The sequence below is a fragment of the Diadema antillarum genome, unplaced genomic scaffold (genome assembly GCF_040938485.1).
Source record: "Diadema antillarum isolate AM-2024a unplaced genomic scaffold, OU_Dant_1.0 scf00000049, whole genome shotgun sequence".
NCBI lineage: Eukaryota > Metazoa > Echinodermata > Echinoidea > Diadematoida > Diadematidae > Diadema > Diadema antillarum.
This window is the reverse complement of record NW_027270938.1, coordinates 2,411,342-2,435,189: the sequence shown is the minus strand read 5'-3', so window position 1 is coordinate 2,435,189 and position 23,848 is coordinate 2,411,342. Positions and strand designations below refer to the sequence as shown.

At 37.5% G+C, this 23,848-nt stretch overlaps 1 protein-coding gene across 1 annotated transcript in view; it reads left to right on the top strand.

Annotated features, from left to right (window-relative positions):
- The window catches only part of LOC139715468 (uncharacterized), a 28,728-nt gene extending 5,522 nt beyond the window's left edge, over positions 1-23,206 (top strand). The window contains exons 4-11 of the mRNA XM_071627041.1: positions 717-882; positions 1,493-2,312; positions 3,012-3,069; positions 5,183-5,308; positions 9,238-9,294; positions 19,486-19,661; positions 20,807-20,905; positions 21,696-23,206. Of these exons, the coding sequence (XP_071483142.1) occupies positions 717-882; positions 1,493-2,312; positions 3,012-3,069; positions 5,183-5,308; positions 9,238-9,294; positions 19,486-19,661; positions 20,807-20,905; positions 21,696-21,878 (1,685 nt within the window). The 3' untranslated portion in view covers positions 21,879-23,206. The remainder of the gene's footprint in view (positions 1-716; positions 883-1,492; positions 2,313-3,011; positions 3,070-5,182; positions 5,309-9,237; positions 9,295-19,485; positions 19,662-20,806; positions 20,906-21,695) is intronic.
- Positions 23,207-23,848: the final 642 nt, after the last annotated feature.

The following is a 23,848-nucleotide window of genomic DNA, read 5'->3' as shown; positions in this document are numbered from 1 at the left end:
CAACTCCAATCCCAACCCAAACCCAAACCCAAACCTCAAGCGCAACCCCAATCCCAACCCTATCCCCAATCTCAATCCGAACCCCAAGCACAACCCCATCCCCAACTCTAGCCCCAACTACCATAAACCAATGGTAACACGGAGATCTGATCCTTCTTTCCAAACTAGGGATGTCATAAGACATCGTAGCAATCCTCAATCTAACTCTCTTCCTGGGTTTAACCCATCAAATAACAGTTCTCCCTACTCCAGCTCACAGAGGGCTGAACCATTAATCTTATCTAACAACTCATCTGCCGTGTATGCTGCTCACCCCCTCCCCAGAATACCCAGAGTAGCCCAAAGTGGGAAAAGAGTTAATGCCAAGTTAAAACCTGTGTCATCATCCCCTAATGTAGCTCCACCCATGCCATTTCATCCTGCAGATCCTAACAACACAAAACTGCATTCTAACCAAACCACTGACGCTCACCAACCTAACTTACATTCCGCTGTTTCAAATCACACTAACCACACTAACCACAACTCCTCGGACGAAGGTACTGACATTGACAGCACACCAACTACCACAGCAACCCAAAGCATTCGTGTGCCTCGTAGTACTCGCCACATGCACTCTCATAATGCTGTGTCCCACACTAAGTCTAGCAGTGTGTTCCCTGCACCTGTGAGTGCCACACCCCCTGACACACCAGCCTCTGACACCCCACCTTCAGGTCAGCTTCCCCTGGTGCAGCAGCAGACCCAGAAGGAGGACCCCCTGAGGAGAATACCGGGGGTTCCGGGGAAATCTGGCCGACCCGATGCCTACACCAATAATACCAATGAAGACTCTGGGATTGCTGAACCAACACCAGAAGAATATGACCCAGAGTTTGAACGGTATGAAGTTTTTAGGTGCATTATTCATTGTGCCTACTTTGTTTAATCTACTATCAACAGCACTGATGTTGACATTCATACAAGTAGTTATTAAGGTTATCACTAATATGCATCATTCTCAATTGTCATCTTTTGTTGGATTTTTTTAAATAGTTCAGTTAAGGTATCTTGAGTTTTCCTTGAGACTGCACAGTTAGGAACACTGATATTTGCAATATGTTTACTTTGAAAACTGTTTTCTTGATGTGCCACTTCAATTGGAGTATCAATGTCTGACATTGTTTATTGTTTTTATGTTTCTTGAGACAAGTGAATTATATCTCATCATCAGCATGTCTTTTGAAGAGGAGCTAAGTCTTTTTCAAAGCAAGGAAAAGAGAACAAACAAAGCTTATTTATCAGATTTGTTTTCTTCTGGTAATTTTTTTGTGTACATTGCTAGCAAAGGAGTTGAGCTTTGCTTTGATATTGATTTACCTCTACAATGAAGAACTTCTCCTCTGTATGCATAAGGGAGTGCAGAGACCAATTTAGTGTCAAAGAAGTGCTGTGAAATTTTTTCCACACATACTCGTGACGAGTTCGGTCCATATTCGCATCTCTTTTGCAGAAGGCAGTCGGGTGCAGAGAATCAGTACTACACTGGAGAGGGAAACTTCCTCCAAAATCAGCAGCGAAACAAGCAGCTGGAGGAAGAGGCGCAGAGATATGAAGAAGAGAGGAAGCAGGAGGAGCAGAGGCTGCGGCAAGCAGAGATTCTCAAGCAGGAAGAAGAAGAGAGGCAAGAAGCTATCCAGAGAGAAGAAAGAAGGAAGATAGAGGAAGAAAAGAAAGAAGAGGAAAGGAGAGAGGAAGAGAAGAGAATGGAAGAAAAACGTAGAGAAGCAGAGAGGAGAATGGAGGAAGAAAGGCGGGAGGAGCTACGGAAGAGAGAGGAGGAGAATCGCCGAAAGCGATTTGAAGAGGAGAAAAGGAAGGAAGAAGCGAGGATCAAGGCTGAGAAGAAGAGGGAGGAGGAGGAGGAAGCAAGGAGATTGGAAGAAGTGCGCAGGGAAGAGGAGGAGGAAAGATTGAGGCAGGAGGAGATTGAGAGGTCCTTTGAAGAGCAGAGGCAACGGAAAGTGGCCGAGAGGATCCGCGCCGAGAAGGAGCGGGCAAAGGCAATGCTGTATGATGAAGATGACGTCGCCATGGAAACGGACCTGGCAGAGGACTATGGGGGCGCCGCTCCAAACGACGGCCAGATGAGAAAGAGAGCCGAAGACGAGCTGAGAGACTACCAGCCCCAGTCGTCGTGGGGATACAAACCATCTGGGCGGGGTGGTAGTGTAGCCAGGGAGGATGCAGACTTTGAAGGGAAGTCTCACGAGGAAGTGCGGGACGGATTGAAGAGGGTTCATCTCACTCCAGAACTTGAACGAAGGGCAAAGGTCAGTTTCTAAACTTATAAATACCTCCTGTGGGGTTGCTTAAACTGAATGCCATTTAATAGAATACAAAACATGAGGGTAGTATCTAATAGGTGGCGATGTCTTGATATACATTGTACAGGGATGCCAATTTAGGCTTTTTTATGTACAAGGGAGCTTCATGTGGATGTATTTCAGGCCCTCGCTTTCATTCTACATGTAATTGGCATCTCTGTGATATACTCCCCTTAATGAATGATTCATTAATTGACACTGTCTAGAATTTGATTGTCATATTGACAAAATATATCTCTTCATAGCCAGCACTTCACTGCATGTCTTATGAGAACCAATATGTATTAAAGCCAGTCTGCTCTTTGGAAATAAAGCCATTTTAGTGGAAAGCAATGAAATGGACCATTTACAAAATTGTGCATTAGTTTTGTTCTGTATAGTTACTCTCCATGTGGCCGGAATATGCATTGCTAAGTTTTATGGGTTTATGTAACATGTAATGATTCACATACACCTTGCAGGAGAAGAAGGATTTTTATATGTATCAGTGTTCTTATTTGATATCAAATGAAATTGTTGTACTCTTGCCAAAGTAAAACATGTACAATCTTTAAAATGGCAGCTTTAGATAGTACTTTCATATTTCTGTATGTCTTCTTGTTATTTCATTTATTCATAGACTTTGCAAAACTCTTTATTTTTCAGGTTGGCAAGGTCCAGAACAGATCAATTTCTGAAGACATTTATGAGACTGATCCAGCAAGTAAGTTTTAGTCTAGCTTGATTATCTAGCAGTCATTTAAAGAGACATGTGAGGAAGAGATGGCAAATCATAACAAGCAGAGATTCACAATGTTCCCTACTAGTGAAGAGTGAATGCATGATGATATTCAAAGTTACAATTACATAATATACAAAATGTAAGGCTGCTGGGTGAAGACTGATTTTACCTATGATGTGAATGAATATGATGTGTGACACATAAACAAAACTGTGAGCGTCCTGAAGTTTCTGTTCACAATAACATTATTACCAACCAATTTTTACCTGAATTTCGGTCAAACTTGAAATGTGAAATGAATACCCTCTCAGTAGAAGTGCTATATTTGGTTCTTGGGATTTGTAAAAATTTCTTACATTTTAGAACATAAGGAAAATAATACAAAAGTGAGCTTTCCTGTGTGCCACAGTAGATACTCATTTCAATTAGAGGTTTTGTTGTGTGATATCACATTCTCGTTTTCTTGTGAGTACAAGGATGTGACCTTTCGTTCATCATCAAAGAAAATAATATTTGAAAATATTTTCTCTTCGTTTTGTCTGACAGCCAAACATTATGTGGATTGTGGTATTTTTTTGTACTTCACACTTCACATTTCTTTCATAAATTGCATGTGAAAAGCATATTGTGAGAGGAGCTTTTGAACTTAGTCTAGTGTAGAGGTGGTTTGTTGCGCTGACTTTTGCGATATTTCTCTGTTTTCATTTTCATATGGTAATGGTCATTCATTGACTTAATAATGTTTGAAGTGTTCTACCAAAGCTCTCATTTTTTTAGATATTGCGATGCTGATTTTGTGGTAGCATACGGCATTCCAACAGCATTCCCATTTAATACAACAATGAGTTGCAATGTTGTGGTCTGCATTTTCAGCACTTTATGGGATTTTTTTTGCAACAGCAAATCTTCAATTGCACTGCATATTTGCAGGGATTTGCAAGTTGAAACAAATTCATTGCCATTATTTTATTGCTGTATTGAGAGAATATTAATAGAAAAAAAAAAGAATTTAAAAAAAAGTTTGAACAAATAAATTAGGGAGGATAATTATAACAAAAACACTTACCTGCTTCAGAGGTCATTTGCCACAACGTTGGAAGCATTTCACCCACCTTCAGTGGACTGCCACAGAAAATTGACCAAAGACAAGTTGTGCATGTTGACCTGAGTATTATTGAAATGAATTAATTAGGGTCTAGACAGTTCATACACTGTAGATCCTGAGTTCAAATCTTCCCCAGCAAAAAAAAAAAATCCTTGAACAACATGTTCACCAAGCCGCTGTTTGACATTAAAAAATTGGTACAGTGCACTCCCATTTTAATGAAATACCGTAATGGAATTCCAGTTACAATAAAGTCAAAATTCAGGCTGCAACATCATGCTCTCCATGTTTTTTATTGTTTGTTTGTTCGGTTATGATGAAAGAAAAATGCCGGTCCCGAGGACTTCATTATAATGGGAGTTCACTGTACCTGGAAATATTAAAGTACTGATAAAGACAGTGCCCTCGTAAAGAGCAATGCTAAACAATGAAGAGGCTACCCTTTGAAATACCATGTACTGTATGACCATATCTTTACTATTGCAAGATTCAATAGCTGTTTGATTAGTTTTGACGTTCATTGTGTCTGCCATGTTCCGAACATTGAAGTAATCCTGATTCGTAAAACATGTCAAAAATTGTCAAAAATAATGTCAATCTTTCTCGTAGTTTGTTTCTTGATTTGGCCATTCTTCTTAGCTGGCTTGCTAGCACACTGCAAATCGTGAATGACCTTTGAACCTGTACAAAATAGAACATACACAATACATGCCAGAGATCTACTTTGATATGACGATGTATCGAACTAATGTTACATCCTCAGTCTTTGTAATAAAACTGGCGGGGATCATCACACTATCAAAAAGCTCCCTCTTCAAACCCATGTCACAGCGCCTTTAACCCATTGAGGACTAGTCCTGAGTATTTTTTGAATGGGGTAAATGGGAAATGCCTGTGAGTGTTATAGGAACATCAGTCCATCTTCAACGGGTTGATATCAGCATGTAGTTTCAATGTTGTCTGTTTGGGTTTTTTTTGCCCCTTCACTAGTGGCCCAACTTATTGCTGAGCTTGAAGCTGCCAGGCAGGAGCGTCAGGACAAGGAGAAGGAGAGGGAGGCATTGATCAAGAAAGCCAAGAACCTTCAGGCCAAGACGCATGACAGGCGATATAAATGTAAGTGCAATTAGCGACGATGTCACGGCAGCAACTCTTAGTCCCACCAACTGCTTTTAGCATTAGTCCTAAATTAGTGCCTTATTTCTAAAAGTCATTTGAATAATGCATCGAGCTATTTCACAGTTACTGTTGGTCAATTACGAAACCCTGTTTGGATTTTGAGTTGCATCATTCCTGTTTATAGTTAGTTTTTTGCTGTTTTTCAGTTCAGTCATTTCATTTATTTGATTTGCTCTATTTCTATACTTTGCAAGAAAATCCTTGTGTGTTTCAGATCACAACAGGTTGAAATAGATGTGAGTGTCTTACTGTGAATGATTTTGTTCTTTTTCTTTCTATCTTAGAAAGCAAGCAAAAAAAGGAAAAATCCATCACCACAAATATATGCATAGAAAACCATCAGTGCTTTTCATAATCTATGTTTGAATAGGATGCACAAATCAATCCACATACGGTAGATGCACACAAAGTATTCCTCTCAGTTTCTTGGAAAGGTATATATTTTAGGTTTGTAGAAGAACAGCTGCCATATGATTTGCTGTGCTTGCTTGACTGGTTGTGTTGCTGAATTTCTATCTATAGTACAATGTATGTACAGTATATGACTGTGAGTACATTTGTTGTTGTTTTTTTTTTTTGTGTGTGTGTGTGTGGGTGGGAGAGTGAGGGCTTATATGATTATATATTTTTGGTTTTGCTGGCCAATTCATTGCACAGGAACTTGCACTCACAAGTTCGGTGTTTCGATGCATAGGCCCTACAAAGAAGGGGAAAAGTTATTGCTGGAAAGACACAGAAACACCTGCCTTCTGCGCAGGTTTGTGCATTTTTTCCATTCGGAATTTTAATTTTAGAAATCATATTACGCCTCCCTCCATACTTTGAATTTGTTGGGTTTTTTTTCCCCTTTCTTAATTGAAATGCTTAGGGTTTGTTACACACATGCACAAACAGAACAACAACAACAAAAAAAGGCCACAGGGTGTCCACTCAGATCAATTCTGATATCTGCTGTATAGCATCTCTAGCATTTTTTTTCATGGTTCTTTGATTATATCTAAAACTGAATTATTCTGTCTCTTTTTTTCGGGGGTGGGGGGGGGGGGGACTATGTATATTGTAGGCTTACCAATGAGATCCTTGCTGCTATTAAATACAAGTTCATACCCATGAACATTAAATGAGTGCGGTTAGCGTGACCTCTGCAAAGCTGTCGGTGATGATGTAGACAGGGCTTGTGAACGTCCTTTCTATTGCTTTATTGATTTACCGGGCAATGTCTGCACTGCCCGTGAAGGGGATATTGATTTAAGCGTCAGCTCAGATGCGGTGCCCTGTGTTAGTTATGCACTACAGCCATAGGCCTACTTATGATCCTCATTGCTGTGCTGATATAGATTAGATTACCGAACGATGTCAGAAAATTCTTCACCTGCCCACAAGTTGCGTGAGGTGTGGTTGTCACTGATTTCGTTGGACTGCGTTTTTGCACCGCTCAATTGATGGAGCGTTTCCACGGAAATTGCTCCAATTTATTGTCATGCAGATAGTGACACTTTCTTGAATAATTTGCTCTTGCAGAGAGATAGAGAGAGAGAGAAAGAAATTGTAGCAATGAGGATGTGCATACAATTCATTCTTAACTATTTTCCCCTTGTCCACTGATGTGGTGTTACCTACGCTCTAAAAGATTTAATAGCGTTATCAATTTCATTACATTGTTTATACACATATGAGGGTACATGTATGTGTTCTGTATTGCATTCCACCACTGATCATACTGAAGAATGAGAGGTGCTGCACATTTCTGATGATACAAGATTGTGCCTTCATACAGTGAGACAATTCATTTTACCGTCTCGGTTCAAGTGTCAGTACTTGTTCCTACATGACATTGTATGAAAAGATTATGTTCTTTGCAAGCTTTAAAAGAAAAAAAAAAGAAAAAGAAGAAACTTTCACCAATAAGAAAGTATGTTCTAGACAAGTTTAAACTTTTAGTAAAAAACAAAGAAAAATAGACTCATTATTGCTTCAAGCATCAAAGTGTCAAAGTATTCTTTGAATTTACAGAGCATCAATTTGATTTGTATACTGTTACCAGGACTTATTCCAGTACCCCTGTTTACCAAATGCTTATCAAATACGAAACCATGAGTGTATGTTACTCGGAGGGGCTTCAGTATGGGTGTTGGGGTTGTGGCTTCATTACAGGCTGTGCCTGACAACAATTGATTCCTTTGATGCCAACAGAAAACCATGTAGTATTGATCTCACTGCACAAACATCCACAAAGTCTGCAAGGCCAACATGTGAATGGCACTCCTAATGGCTGACTTGATGACAATTAAATGCCAGAATTGGTTTAGGAGGAAGGGGAGAATTGGGAACGTGACTGCTGTAATTATTCCTTTTTTAATCTAATGTGTAGATTTGATTTCTTAGGTTTAAAAGAACAGTGGCTTTATTATTCCCCTCCAATAGGACATTTTGTGTATGTGTGTGGGTGGGTGGGTGAAGGGGGGGTGCATTCCATGGCACTTCTAATGTTTGTGGATGCACTGCAAGGATTGTAATGATGATACACAGGATGAGCTTGTTGCCAATTTGAACCTAGCAACATGTGATTGGGGGCTCTTTAATACTAGGTGGAATAGAGTGGATGGAGGTGTGGCCACGAAAGTGTTCTTGAGAGTTGTTTGTAGCCTGGAGTGCTGTATAATTGAGGAGTGTAATGTGGGATGATGTTATTGTGAGAGCTGGATTCAACATCCACATGAGTTCATGAGCATTATTAGTGTGCTGTGTGCTATTCTGTCGACTTTGCATGATTGCATGCAACACCGAATAACATCGTCCTGGATCAAATGTATATATATATTAAATGCTGTTATATATTTCAACATAATTTCATCACATTTTGTGGGTTGGGGATGGGGAAGGGACTTAAATTGAAAGTTTGAGTCTCGGTATATACACAGCAGGGACCAACGCTAAGTTGTTTCGCTGGTGGCTTATTCTAATAGCCATTAAAATTTCTTAATCTGAAATTTGGTAGCATGAAAATGAAATGTGCTTGTTCAAATTGAAATAATAACTATCCATTTTTAATCTTAGTTGCCCAATTGAGCCACCAAAAGATAGCCTTTTAGAAAATTTGGTGGCCCGACATAAATTTTTAGTTGCCCTGGGCACAGTTTGTACTGCATCAAATTTAAGGCATAAGAGCTATTCAGAGAAAATATTCCCATTTGCACATTTCACTTGGATTCAGTGCATACTTCTTTTATGGGGCTGAGTGCCAAAGTAGAGATTCAGTATGTCATGGCATTTGAAAGGTTGTACATAGACAGTGCTAATAGATAGAGCCATGATTCAAGAACAAATAATTATGGCAATTCAAAAAAAAAAAAAAGAGAGAGTGAAAGTGTACAGTGTACATATCATTTATGCTGTATATTTTGTGTGAAATTGCTTTTTTTTATAGACACCGTACTTGTGTAAAAGGATGAGCATTTTTGTATTGAGAAAATTGAATGTCTTAGATGTGCATTTTATATGTTCTTTTGATTTTTTAGTTAATAGTCTTTTGTTTGTTGCTTCATGTGCATATTAGACATTGCTCTTTGACAAACTGTAAAATACTCTCCTTGCTCGCTTATTTGAATTAAGCTGTTTTATTTGACCTCAATTTAAAGCAGAATTTTAGTTAAAACTGACATATTTGTGGTACAGATACTAGTGTATCAAAGCTTGCTTTAAAAAAAAAGAAAAAAGCCCATTGAATACTCAGTGTGATAATTCTGTCAAATGTGTGCGGTTCTGCTTATGGCTTTTACTCTTGAAATGTAGTATTAAGCAAGCACATCAATAGTGTTTTATGTGTGAGATTGCTTCAATGTCACTCAACTTGCCTCTGCTTGTAGCTTACGATGAGCCCGGGCCATGGTCTAATAGTGTCAGCCCTGACAAAGACGCTCAGCGTAAGTCTTTTCTCACGATTGTTAGTGTGAAAGATCAACCGCTAGTATCTTCTAATTTCAAGAATATTCTCATTGAGTGTGTGGCGTGCAGTAACACTAATACCTGCTATTTCTGTCTTTTTTTCTTCTCCTACAATTCTCTATAGCTAGAAGTTTGTAGATATACTTCTGCGCTCCTATCTTTAATCCCTATATTTCACTTTGAATATTCGCGAATGATATTAACCCATGAACATGTATGCAGTGTGTACTTAATACTTGCTTCACTTTGCATTTTGTTATTACTATTTTCATGGATTTTGTCCCATAAATATCTGCAATATTGTTTCTTTTGACAGGTAGCATCCTTTGGTGTGTGTGTGATTACTTTAAGTGCCTTGTCATTTCTCTCCTTTCAATGTACATTGTGTAGTGTGATGTTATGATGTGTTACACAGCAAATCATGGAAACTCTATGGCTCATATATCAAAGCAAAGACACAATGAACAAAGCTACCCTAGAAAAAAAAATAGAAAAGACAAAATTCAGGGCATATTTCATCAATATATTATCTCAAAATGTTTCATTTCTTTTTAATAGTGCATTGAGGCATGACAGTCTTAAGAATTTCTTCAACTTTTTTCTTGCCAAAAAAAAAAAAAAAAAATATATATATATATATACTTTATAAAATGTAAAGAGACTTCTGGTAATGTGATGCTCCAATACTATGAATAGAGGAAATACAATGTATCAGAGGAAAAAAAGTGATATGAATTGTACAAAATTAGTTCTTGCATCACAGATGGCCATTTTTACAATCAGTGGTGTAAAACATGGTTTTGGCACTAATTGGTGTATAACTTTCTTATACACTGACAGATATGCATTATTTTTTCTCATAAACTTACCACCCACAGTGTCTACCTTGGGTACCTTAATGAACTTTCCTCTCTTTTTCTTTCAGATGTGGCATGCACTTACATGCTTGAAATCCAACACTTTTGGTGTATGCACTCTGGCATGGTTTTTTTGTCAGACCTAGCATATTAAATTGTTCATTCCTTTTCATTATTTTTGTTGTTGTGGTGATAGACAGGTATCCAACATTAAGAACTATTATGTTTACCAGGTTCTGCTTTGTCTTCTTTAAAGACTGAAATTGTCCAAACTTCATGTTTCGGAGGTGACATTTTCCGTTAACAATTAACCCCTCTTTTGAGTTAGCTCTTGCTCACAATTATAAAATTCAACTTTGCTAATTTCCATCAAAACAGAATAGTAATCAATGTGACTTAACTTCGATCCAAAGATTATTTGATTCAAATAGCTTATCATTTTTTGGTGAGTGTTTATAAATTTATGCAACTTTTCCGTTAACTTTTCTGTCACCTCCGAGACAACAGATTTATGTATTTGATTTTTTTATTCTTGACATCAGTTATACATTACATTTACAAAAATGTAACATATCCCCTCACATTATCTCTGAAGGAAGGTAGTAGAAATATAGCCTGTTGTTTTCATTTCGGAGCAATTTACAATTTTCCGTTAACACTTGTCACCTCCGAAACAATCGTCACCTCCGAAACAACAAGCGTATTATATTTGATAATTTCTCGAAGACAAAGCAATTTTGTTTGATTCTGTCCAATTGACAGGAATCTCTTTTGGATGAAAATAGTAATATGGCAGCAGGAAGTGAGAATTTTCCAGAGATTAATAAAAGATCTAGTAAAAACTAAGAATTACTGTTTCGGAGGTGACAAAACACTGTTAACAAGAGTTTTTGCTCATTTCTATTGAAGAGAAACCATATCATGTACACCAATGGTTTCATTTATTTCAGTAACATAAGTCTCCAAGTGGAGAAATCAACTAACACACTCTCACTCTTATTTTTATTACTATACTGTACGTTTTAGGGCAAATTTACATTTTTTCACTTTTTTAACAAAGAGAATGCACAAAATACACCCATCTGTTGTATATATAATATTGTAATCAAGATCAATTCTCCTGCTTTAGTTAAGTAAACATATAGATGCTTTCATCTTAGAAGCTTGATTTCCAATTTAAGCAATTTAGTTGTGAAGATTTACCAATCACAGCTTTCCATGTAGGTTGCTTTTTCTTGTGTTTCGGAGGTGACATTGTTAGTTAACACCGTATTGTTATGTGATAGTGAAAGGCAAGACTTCAGTTCCTTTTCACTATCTATTAACATTTTCAAATACATTTAATATCTACAAAATCATCACAATAGAAGTGACTTTTGTATACCTAGCTCACCAGAATTCCCTTGATACCAAAGTGATACATGTGGCAATTCATGCATGCCCTAGTCCACAATCTTAAAAAAAAAAATCATAAAATAATCAAACTCCACAAAAAGGCCACATGCCTATAGCTGGTGCACAACTTGTTCTTGAATTCTTAGTTATTGTTTTTCCATGTACAACGTGGTAATCATAAACAAAATTATGTGATTTTTTTTTTTTTATATACAATAATTATTACATTTTCCAAGTTGAACCAACTGTTTATGACATTGTATTTTTTTTTAAGATTACTGAAGTTATCTGACAACTAAAGTGAACAGAGGAACAAGTCCCCAGGACTGGAAAGGGAAAGATCCAAAAACAAGATTTGTAGTTCTATCTCAATATAATTTTGATGACGTGTTTACCTTGTTTTGTTGTTTTATCTTAGAATTTGGCTTTAAGTACTGGAATTTTAAGGAAAAGAAAATGGTTTCTTAAAGGACAAGTCCACCTTCATATACATGTGGATTGAGTGAATGCAACAACATTAGTAGAACACATCATTGAAAGTTTGGGAAATTGGACAATCCATTCAAAAGTTATGGGTTTTTTTAAGTATCTATGCAATCACTGCTGGATGAGACGACTACGACAGTGTATGATGTCACATGCATACAACGATATAAAGAAAATATAAGTGAATTTCACAAAACTTTACTTTTTGAAAAAAGTGCACATTTCTTCAACTTGCTACTGATGTATGTTAGGGCAATATTATTCACCCTGCCTTCCAAAAGAGAGAAGTCAAGTGTTCTTTTGTTATGCAAGAAAAGTGAAAATATGTTGAATTTTCTTGATACTTTCTCTATATCCTTGTACACGTGTGACATCACAAGCTATAGAAGTCTTCTCATTCAGCTTTGACTGAGCAGAAACTTCAAAAATTCATAACTCTGGAACGGATTGTCTTATTTTCCTCAAACTCTCACTGATGTGTTTTACTAATATTGCTGTATTTACTCAACCCTCGTGTCTATTGAGGTGAACTTGTCCTTTTTCGGTCCCTTATAGGGTTATTTGAGACGAGTTTGTGTCCGGGACCTTCTGCGAAGTTGATGGGTAAAATTACTGAACAAAAAAAAAAATTTCCCCATAAGTTCACACAAAAGCATTATGCTGCTCTCTTCAGCTGGGAAACACAAACTGTTGTCTTAACCAAACTGTAAAAACTTGCTAAAGATTAGTATGAATTACAATCTAAAACAAAATATGAGCTAGTATCCACTATCATGAAAGAGAATAACTAAACAAAATAACAAGTAAGAACTGAAAGAAAGAGCTTATATTTGAAAATTAAAGCCATGAGGAAAGACATGAATGTTCACAATATATTAGTTACATTGTAACACCTGAGAAGTTGGGTTGTCTCTGTGTTGTGTCACCTCCAAAACAATAAAATGATTTTTTTCTTATCTTATACTTTTTACTCTCAAAAGTGACTAATATATATGATTTGCTGGTAATTTTCAAGCAATTCAGAAAGATACATAAAATATATTTTAGAAATGTCAACAGTTTAAATGAATCTGGTATATAGAAAATTTATCCCAGATGAACCAAACACCTTTCACCAGCATTATAACATTTGTATGGTGGCTATCAAGAATGATGAAGAATTCATGAACATCCTTGAATTAATCTATTTATAATACTATGTGCAAACAAAAACATCATACAAGTCAAATAAGAATTTTTGCTTTTGGCATTCATAACCTATGTCCCCACCAAAAAATTACAATGATACCCTCCGCAACGATAACTTTAAAGATAGTGAATCAATCTAAAATACAATTTGAGGGATTGAAACTATAACTCATTGCCCACACCTTACAGAAAACCCCATTCAATTTGCTTCAGAGGTCAAAGAGAAATGAGGATTTTTGTAGACCATGTCAGGAATCCCTTCCCTCCAAGTTCTGTATATTGTGTTTACACATTAATATGCAGTTCCAAGAGCATCCAAGTGCTAAACTTGGAAGAATCAGACTCCTGACATCCTTTATAACAATCCACATTTCTTTGAGACCACTTAACCAAATTGACTGGGGCTTTCTGCAAAATAGAGCTAAGATGTTATAATTTAAGACCCCAAAGTAGATTTTAGCTGATTTAATCATATTGGGTGCTATCAATGCAAAAGTCTAATTGTATTTTTTTTTTTTTTTTTTGGGGGGGGGGGACATACTATATGAATACTTGAACACAATGTTAACATTGAATGTCACCTCCGAAACAAAGTTATTCTTCCCTGGTGTTGTGGAATAAAATGTTCTGAGAGCAAAGAAACATTACTAAAATGATCTTACACCCTCATTTCAATTTAAGGTAGAAAATGGAATGCCAATTTTCTTCAGGTTACAATATCTAGCTTATGTCTGTCATATTCTTACTGTAAATGAATATTTCAACACAATGTTAACATTGAATGTCACCTCCGAAACGAAGTGATTCTTCCCTGGTGTTGTGGAATAAAATGTTCTGAGAGCAAAGAAACATTACTAAAATGATCTCACACCCTCATCTCAATTTAAGGTAGAAAATGGAATGCCATGTTTCTTCAGATTACAATACTTAGCTTACAACCTTCGTCCAAATGGAAGGCAAACTACCGGTGCCCATGCTAATTAATGAAGTGTAAAAAAACACTTGTTCTGTGTGGTTTATCTGCTTGAAACAGGAGTTAATTTCTTGTTCTCGAGTTATAATTATTAAAAACATTGATAAAAAGAAGAAGTTTGGTGTTATTGCCACTTATTCTAAAAAAAACTGAGAGTTAATATTAATGTCACCTCCGAAACATTCTATTATGTTAACTGTCACCTCCGAAACATCCATGTGTGAAAAATCCAAGATTTAAAGAAATGATTGGAATTTCATTTAACCTACATAGGAAGGTAGCCCTTCTTAAAGACTTTTTATAGTATAGAGTTTGACCTGGCTTGCCCTCCAATAAATAGTTAAAATCTTAAAAATTGCATGTCAATTGGTATTTTTACCAAAAATTTATAAATCTCATGTATTTTTTTTTTAAATTCACTTTATATTCAACCCCCAAATAGTTTTGATTCACAAACTATATATTGTTGTTAACCATATAAACTTTGCATGGTGAAGTTTGACTACAGAGTTTTGTCATTATGGTGCAATTCATGAAAACAAAATTTTGCTTAAATTTACTTCAGGTGCCAGGGTTTTTCTTAAATTACACCAATAACTCTTCAGCTTTAAGGTCTGAAATGTCATTTTTTCAAAAATTTGAATACTTTCCAACAGGAATCAAACAGAATAATGAAAAAATATTTTGTTTGAAATTTTGACCCTCTGAGTACAAAAGTTACACCACTGATCGTAAAAAAGGCCAGATGTAAACTGTGTAGTACATCTGATCTTTCACCTTTGACTTTCATCAATGTTGCAATGTGATTCAACAAATCCTATTGCACAGTGCTATTCGAAACACAAAAATTGCAAGACAGGCTATTAGGTGAGAAGAAAACTTTCCCACATTTCCAAAGTCGTTTTTAAGAGGTATCGTACAGTTTTATTGAAAAAAAAAATGCCACTCTCGGGTTGAATTGTATTCTTCCATGTGTTAAGTACAGGAGATTTCTACAATGAACATTGCCATGTGTATTGTCACTGGTGAGTTTCTGAATGTGAAACACACATTGTACATTAATGACTAAGAAGTTAATTGAAAAAGTTTGCCCTTTGTTCAGGTACAAATGTGCAGCCAAGCTTATTAAAGATAATAGGTGTCAAAGTACAAAACTCAGACAGATTTTAATCACAAACAGTTGGGTGGGAGCAATAACGGTGTTTGTTTTATCGTTTGCCATTAAAGGAAGTACATGTATGTTCATGAAGTAACATGAGATTACATCACCATAGTGTACAGTTGGGGTTTTTAAATTTTGTTTTTTGGTTTGTTTTAACAATTGAGACATTTCCATCAGCTGTTTTATGATAAAGAGGTATAATCCCAGTAGAAGATTTGACCCCAAAGAAAAAAAGTACAGATTATAGGGAAATGAAAGCAATCCCTAGTAAAGAATCAAAGCAAAGTCAAACAAATGAATATACTCAGAATTTGAATGTGAGACCACTTCCCATGTGAGCAAAGCAAATTTTGAGGTAATTCATGGATTTCCTAACAAACTTATGTTAGAAATTGCTTACATCATGAAAGAATATTTTCAATGTTTAGTAGGTTATCTGTAACTACTGAATTTGATTGGAGAAAAAGTTATGTTTTTTTTAATCTTGCTTTGATTTGTGCATACATATATATCTACATTTGTTTTATAGTATATTTGATCAGAGTACTCTTCTCCTACTTTACTTTTGTATGTTTAATCTCAGATTCTGTAAAACCCCAGGAGGCCTAATCCAGGGTCTTTAATATGACAGCCATTTTTCAATTGTACATAGACATTGTGCTTTTGATGCTCTTTCTACGTATGTGTATCTTTCTTATTAAGAAAGGAAAAAAAGGCACCCATAAAAGGCACTGTCACTGATTCAAGCATGTAAATCTGTCATTGGTATACATGACATATTATTTTTTTAAATATCGAAAAATACTTCTTGCTGAGGGTGAATATCTTGATTGAAGTGGTCACAAGTTGTACTATACAGTAGTATCCCATCTCATATATTTCTTTCTTTCTTTCTTTCTTTCTTGCCATTTCACTCTTCAAGCCCAGAGAAGTCTCTACCCATTTTAAAACTCACTGTCCATCATTTGCAACCTGACAGTACTTATCTTGAATAGATAGCTCTGTTTGCCCTCCCAGCGGCCAGTTTCGACCGTGCAAATATGTGCACAGCGCCAGTGTCAGAAACCTAGTGCAAATATTGCCCAACGATTCAAGTGATTGATTTCTCTTTTTCTTGAGTGTGTGAGATCACTCTGCGTAACTAACTTGCAACCATCGCACTGCAAAATTGAATCGCTGTCGTTTTGTAGTTATCTATAGATCTGTCTGATTGCTATCGTTTTGTACAGTTATCCAGTATGTGTCTGATTCTGTGTCTCTCTTTCTTCTACCAGTGATGATGACCCCGATCTCCATTTTTCATTCTTTCAACTCCAGTTTTCTTTGTCTCTTTTTTCTTGTGCTTGCTCACTTCCCATATCATTAATTCAATATCCCAATAGTCCCCCTCCCCCGATATAATCAAATGCTTTCTATCTCTCTCTATCTCTCTCTATCTCACTCTATACAAGTATCTCTCACTGTCTTTTTCTCTTATCCATCTTTATATCTATCTGCTTGTCTGCCTATCTCTCTAACTTGGTTGTTCCTCAGCCATGTACAGTATGCTCGCATTTACATGTATCTATTCATCTCAATGTATTTTCAATTTCATTTTTCAATTTTCAATGGGATCCCGATGGAATCCCATTGTCTTTGCTCATTTTTCCACTGATATTTTCAATTTACTGTAAAACCAGGAATTCGTTTTATGCAGGCTTTTTAATTTCAGGGATTTTGTGAGAGCCAAGATTTACAGAATTAAAATGTGTACACGCAAAAGTTCTTGCCTACACTGTATGCATTGAATGCCAGTGGCAATTCGCTAAAATTTCATGCCGCGAAAAAGGCCATCAGCTCCAATTCGCAGAAATTTCATTGCCACGAATATTTCTGGTTTTACAGTAATTCTTGTGTCCTCATTCTGTGCAATATGACATGTTGGACATCAAAGTCATCTCATCTTCGCCTGGTCACTGTCACACTCACATTGTGCATGTCATTTTAGAGCTCTGTCATCAATAATGACAATTTAATTGTGTGCCCCAGTTTCCTCTTTTTTTCTCTCCGTGAAGAGCTGCTCTGTTTTTTTTTTTGTCATACTCAGTATCAAACCCTGCCATCGTGTGCATTCTACATGGCTTTTCAATTTCTGTGCTCCGGAAATTAAGAGCAGCATCAGAATGTGTGTCAGAGTATAAAAGAGAATGGAATGTATTGATGTGGCAGGCACAGTTGACTGCATCTATACTTTAATCATTATAATTGTGTGCTCCTGTATGCTAACAATAGAATCAATATTCATGAAAACTACATTTTTAATGAAATTAATTTTTCATTAATAGGGGAATACTCCATAGCGCTTCGTAATCATGTGTACAAGATATATATTTTTCTGTATAGCATACAAGATGTACAGTTCATTTAAATGTGCATTTTGGCATCTTTCTGTTTGATCTCAACTCTGACTTTTGTGTTTTGTATTGATGATTGATTGTAATAATCCATCTTCCAGGATCAGCCCATGTGAGATAGGTTGTAATGTGAGCCTTCATCTCAAATTCTGTCTTGTCTAGCATGAGGAATAAAAAGACAATACACCCTGAACACCAGGGGCACATTTTATTAATGTTTTCTATTGTTTGTTGCCATAATGACCGTTACCAGAGCAACTGAAGCCAAATGCTCTCGAATAGCTGAAGGGATATTTTCTTGCTGCAGCCATAGTAACTGCAATTACTGTATGCAGTGGGACTGAAGCTATGCATTGAAAATATGTAGATCTATCTCCATATGTGTTATGCTTCACTTCTGATGGAGTTTATGAAATGCTCATTGTGAAATAATGTGCGTACCTGTTGGTTGTTTAATTTGCACAGGGGGAAAAATATATATTTTGCTACCTCCCTCTCCCACACCCCACCCCCCCCCCCAACCCCCACGCCCTTTAATAGAAAAATATAAGAATATCATGATTTTTAAACCCCTCAGTATCAAGGCAGGTCGCTATCAAAATTTTAGCCTTACATCAGTGGGTGCTCTTTGAAATTAACCCCTAATGTGCTCTTGGAAACTTACTGGGCAGGTGTGCCACCTTCCCGGTAGTCAAGTATTGCAATCATTTTGTGTTTGTGCTCTTCCTGTCACAGATAATGTATTGTTTGCTCATGATAGTGCAACTATTACTCCAGTCCTTGGGGGGGGGGGGGGGGGGGGTGGAAAAAGGAAAAGGAAAAATGCACAGCATTTGTATTTTCTGTATTTTGCTGGACTGTTCAATCAACAGGGTGTTCAGACGCAAAAGAAAATTCATACTAGAACGGTATAACTATACCAAAACAGTATAGCTATTTGATGGATTTATACGTCTGAACGCTGACTAACGAAACAATGGTCAGAGCATCATTTTGAACTAGAACTCAATAACGAATCAGCTTTCCATCGTGTCCATTGTGCATCTGAACGTATGGCGACCATAGAACGGTATAATTGGGCAGGGCTTAATGGGAGTGAGCAAAAAACGTGACCTTGTACATGTACCTGTCACTCAGAGAAACTGCACATCTATACGATGTTTTTCCGTTATGGTCGAAATTAGTGTCTGAACAGTCTGTTGGCTATATGATGATTCTTTGTATGTCGTTTCTATATCGAGTTATAAACTGGATTGGGGGTTAGAAAGATGTTGAGGCTAGCTCATACAGTGATACATATGGATGCGTGTCCCACTGTATGTATTGATGCTTCTCCCACTGCATGGGTTACAATGCCTGTAGAAATTAGTTTGCTGAACGTTTTCATGTAATGCTGTATCTTTCATCGGTTAAGCCTTTGATATACATGTACAACATGTAGTTGCTCTTGAATAGCTAAAAACAAAGAGATAAATAAATCAGATTGCAGACATTGCCAAACTTGGGTTGAAAATTGGTTAATGTCTGTAATTCTTAAAATTATTCAAATTTGATCATTATTCAAGGACAGACAGGATTCACAAGTTGGTCACCGTGTGAATGTTAACCACAGCAGTGTCTTTTTATGCCTCTGCCCGAATGGTGCCGGAGGCATTATCATGATATGTTGTAATCAACTCACTGCATGTGACTGTTTTTGCTGATACCGTTTACAGCCCGCGATTACTGGAAGAAGCGCTACTTTGATGAGAAGAAGATGACAGCGCCCCTGGAGGACCAAGTGAATCGACTCCGGAACCAGGCGGAGGTCCTGCACCGCAAGCTGCTCAACCACCTGGAAGGGAAGAAGGGGAGGGGAGCACCAAAAGTGAAGGGACCCCCTTCCAAAAAGGTCAGTGAACTCTATGAGGTGATAGGCAAAAAGCCCCCGTCAGAAACATGGCACTATCACAACAACAACAACAAAAGTATGACACAGTGTATTCATGACAGGATGTCACTACATGGATTAATACTGTTGACGTGGGGAAAAAAAAAATTTTCCGTGGGCAGGTTATGGCAAATGCCTCGGTTATTGACAGAAAAGATCGAAATAGCAGAAATTTCTTTGGATAAGCTGATGCTGTTTCTAATTTCCCATTGTGAGTATAGACAGATAGAGTGTTTGAGTTGTAAGAGTTAGAAGAACCTGCCAAAAGGGGTTTGTTCCCTATTGGTAGAAGTAAAGAAGGGCTACAATACCTGTACTTCATCTGTGAAGAATGCCCCCCCCCCCAAAAAAAAAAAAAAAAGGATAGTAAATGGTGACAAATATTATAAAAGTGATTTTAAAAAAGCAAGAATTTTATTTCGTCATGTCTTCAAAGACTCTACAAAGCATAAATATTCAGCTTGTGAAAGCAAAAAAAAAGAAAAGTGATGAGACCACTCCCCTTAATAAAAAGAAAGACAGAAATATCAATCCATTCGCATCAATGAGATATTTTTGTAATCCATATAGATATACAGCTTAGAACTGTATTTTTTGTTCCATACCACTCATGTCTGAGTAGTAATGGTTGAAAGGTACAAGATTAATTTGAATTTTTACAATTCTTTATGAATTCTAATGTTGATTTTGTACTTTTTAACAGGTTGATTACTGTCTCTACATGTTTTGTTAATTGCCTATAATGCAGAACATGTGAAAACTATATGTTGCTGTGTGAAAATGTCATTTTGTTGGCAAGCTGCACATTCTGAGCAGGAATTTAGTGCAACTATTCAACATTTTACCAGTAGAGGGCAGTATACCTCATTTGGCAATGCTATAATACTACAGATCTCTCATTGTCAGCTGAAAAGGAAAATGTTTATGCAGAAACATGTGTCACAAATGTTCAGTGTAGAGTATGATATGCAATAACTTAATGAAAATGACATTGAGTTGTGTATGTATACATATGTATGTTATTCTGTACTTAGACTTAGATTATTATACATGGATCACTGTTTGGAACTTTGAGTTATTTTGTTTTTGTTTCGAATCTCTCACAGAATGACCACAAGATCACGATTCTCAAGATGCAGCATGAGTTAGAAGAGCTCCGGAGACAGGCGGAGAATGCCAAAATGAAGCTCACATCGGAAGTCAAGGTTGGTGTCTCCTCATCCACTATTTCATCTCCCTTTATGTCTCATCGTCACCTTCCACCCCACCCCCCACCCCTTCTCCTTCTCCTCCTCCTCCTCCACCTCTTCCACCTCCTTCACCACTTATTTTTTTCCTCTTCCACCACTGCCATCTTTCCCCTTCTCAACCTGCTTCCTCCTCCTCCTCCTCCACTAGCTCATCATCTTCTTCCACCACCACCTCAAACCACCAGTACTTGTTTTTCCTCGCTGTTTTCTCTTTCTTGTCTGTCCCCAACTTGCTTCCCCCCCCCCCCCTTCTCTTGTGATACCATCCTATCTTCTTCTTGATGCAGTCAGTCCCATTCACATTGTCCCTTTAATAATTCAGACCATTAAATGTGATGCTGGCAATCAACAGTTTGTTTCCTGAATCGGGATGCTGAAAAAACAGTATGTTTAGATGCAATGTAATATTTAAGTATCAAACGCTGTGCAGAAGAGAGAATGTGTAGGACAGTGAACTGATTATTTTCCTGCAATATGATAATGGCACCTATTGTTGTGTACTGTATGATGTTTTATCAATCAGTCACCTTTTAGCTTAATTCCCAGTTCACAATGTATGGTGTACACTACATGGTATATCTGTGAATGTGATGAAAAAAATCACTGTGAACCAGCAAAAGAGAAATCACAGAGAGAGAGAGGCCAAGAAACAGAAAAGAAGAGAAATTTGAATGTATGAAGGAAGCAATGTCCTTTGATTCCTAAATGAATGGTATTGTCCCGATTCTTCACCCCCACCCCACAGCTACGCAATCAGGCAGAGACAGAAGTACGGTCGCTGAAGAGCGAGGTCACCCAGCGCAAAATCAACCTGACCCTGACACGCAATCAGAAGCTGGCAGCCCTGAAGGGCGGGGACAGACTGCTAGCCAAGACTCCCATCCCATCCGTGGGTCAAGGGTCAACCTCCGTATCTGCAAAGCGTTGACGGGGAGGGTCCTGCGGCCTCGAGAGAGACAACTCTCACAAGTGGGCATCTTTGCAGGAGTAACATGATGTGGGACTGAAGATTCTATGAGGATGATGGAGTTTTATAGATACATTCGTGGCTGTAAAAGACTTGTCCCTTTATAGTCTGCAGGTCAGCCGCTATGAAGCAGAATTTGGGGAACGTGAGCAAGAAATCAGCTTAATCTGTGCAGGGTCCAGATTCGCTATTTACCTGCACAGACTTTCAGGTAAATAAACTGTTGTGCATGCATATTCTGATTTTATGCATACCCCTAGTCTGTAATGGAGGTTATTACAGACAAGCAGAAAGCCTGCTCAAGTATTGTAATGTATTTGGTGGGAATATTTTAGGTCCATTCACACGCCCTTGTTGACACGTACGCTGATAAAAAAAATGCAATTCAAATCACAGCCAGTCACAAAGAAAAATTGCATTCCAAATTGCACTAGTTCAAATTAGGCCAATCTGCGCATGCGTTAGTCTTAGAATTTTACCTGACTTTGACCTAACTGTCATCAAGAGTTTAACGGGCACGTTGCACCATGACCATTCAGAAAATTTTGTAACTATTTTGGAAACCTTGTACGTTTAGTGTCACCAGGAATGGGGATTTGAATCTCACCGATAGTTGCAATTTTGTTGCCACACACATTAACAAACAAACAAAAAATGATTTGAATCGTAACACAGATAATTGCAACTATTGGTTGCTGTGTGAATGGGCCTATTGTTACTGCTACTTTTGAGTTTGTAGGCTTGGCCAGTTGACCAGATATGTGCATAGTAGTATTCATGACAAGGATGTCTTTGTCCCACAAAAAGCATTCCATTTACATGTGTCTATAATCTCTTTGTGCAACTGGCATTGCAGTTTTACTGACATTCCTAATATTCATGTAAACCTTAATGTGATGCTCAGGGCTTGCCCAGGTTGGTCTCTGCATCACAGTTTGCATGGAAGTTTGCATAAAATTTCGATGGCAAAATTCAGCCATTTTTTCCAAACTTATAAGTACAGGGGCGGATCCAGGAATTCTGTAAGGGGGGGGGGGGGCAACTAATATTTCTGGTGCCACTTCCGGGTTTCATTTCATTTTTTCCCCTTTTTTATTTCTTTTGTTTTAAACGAAAAATAAAGGGGGCGTGCGCCAGTTGCGCCCCCTCTGGATCCGCCACTGCAGGTAGCTAGTTGCTTTGCGTAAGCTCAGCAAAAACTGATGTGATTCACACTCCCAATGTAGTCAGAATTCAAAATGTCAAGAAGAGAGTCAAGTGTTTGCTGTCAGACATTAAAAAAGCGACAAAAAAAAGCAAAAAAAGCGACCAAAAAAAAGCAAAAAAGCCTCATGAAATTTAAGAAATAATAATGTATATGAGATAAATCATAGTTATATGTTAAAGCTTTGTAAATATGCAGTAGACAAAGGAACATGAATATGTTTCCTTTCCCCTTGTTATTTGCAGTAGCACTCATCTGTTTGTTTGTTTGTTTGTTTGTGATTTTTTTTTTTTGCTTTTTATTTGGATGTGTATACTGTAAACATCAATATTTTCGCGCGATTAATTTTTCGCGCTGAGCGGCTCAAAAACGTATTCGCGGGTTCTTAAATTCGCGCTCCGCAGCAGGTTACTTTACTGTAGTACACATTCACTACTTTCATCCAAAGCCTCTGCTATATAGCTTGCTATGCCAGCGTACGACAAGCGACGTAGCGAGCGGCTCGACTGCGAGTACAAGCACTCAAATACGTAGTACAGCTGTGACTGTAGTACGCGTAGTCAAGGGGGAATGTAGCATCGGTGCGTGCGGTGCACACATGCATGCTACAGTACACAGCAATCTATCGTCTCTTCGCACAGTACTAGTAGCGTAAACATGCCTGTACATTTAACGTAGCAGTATCATCGATGAAGCGCACACAATTCATCCCGTTCAAAATGTGCAT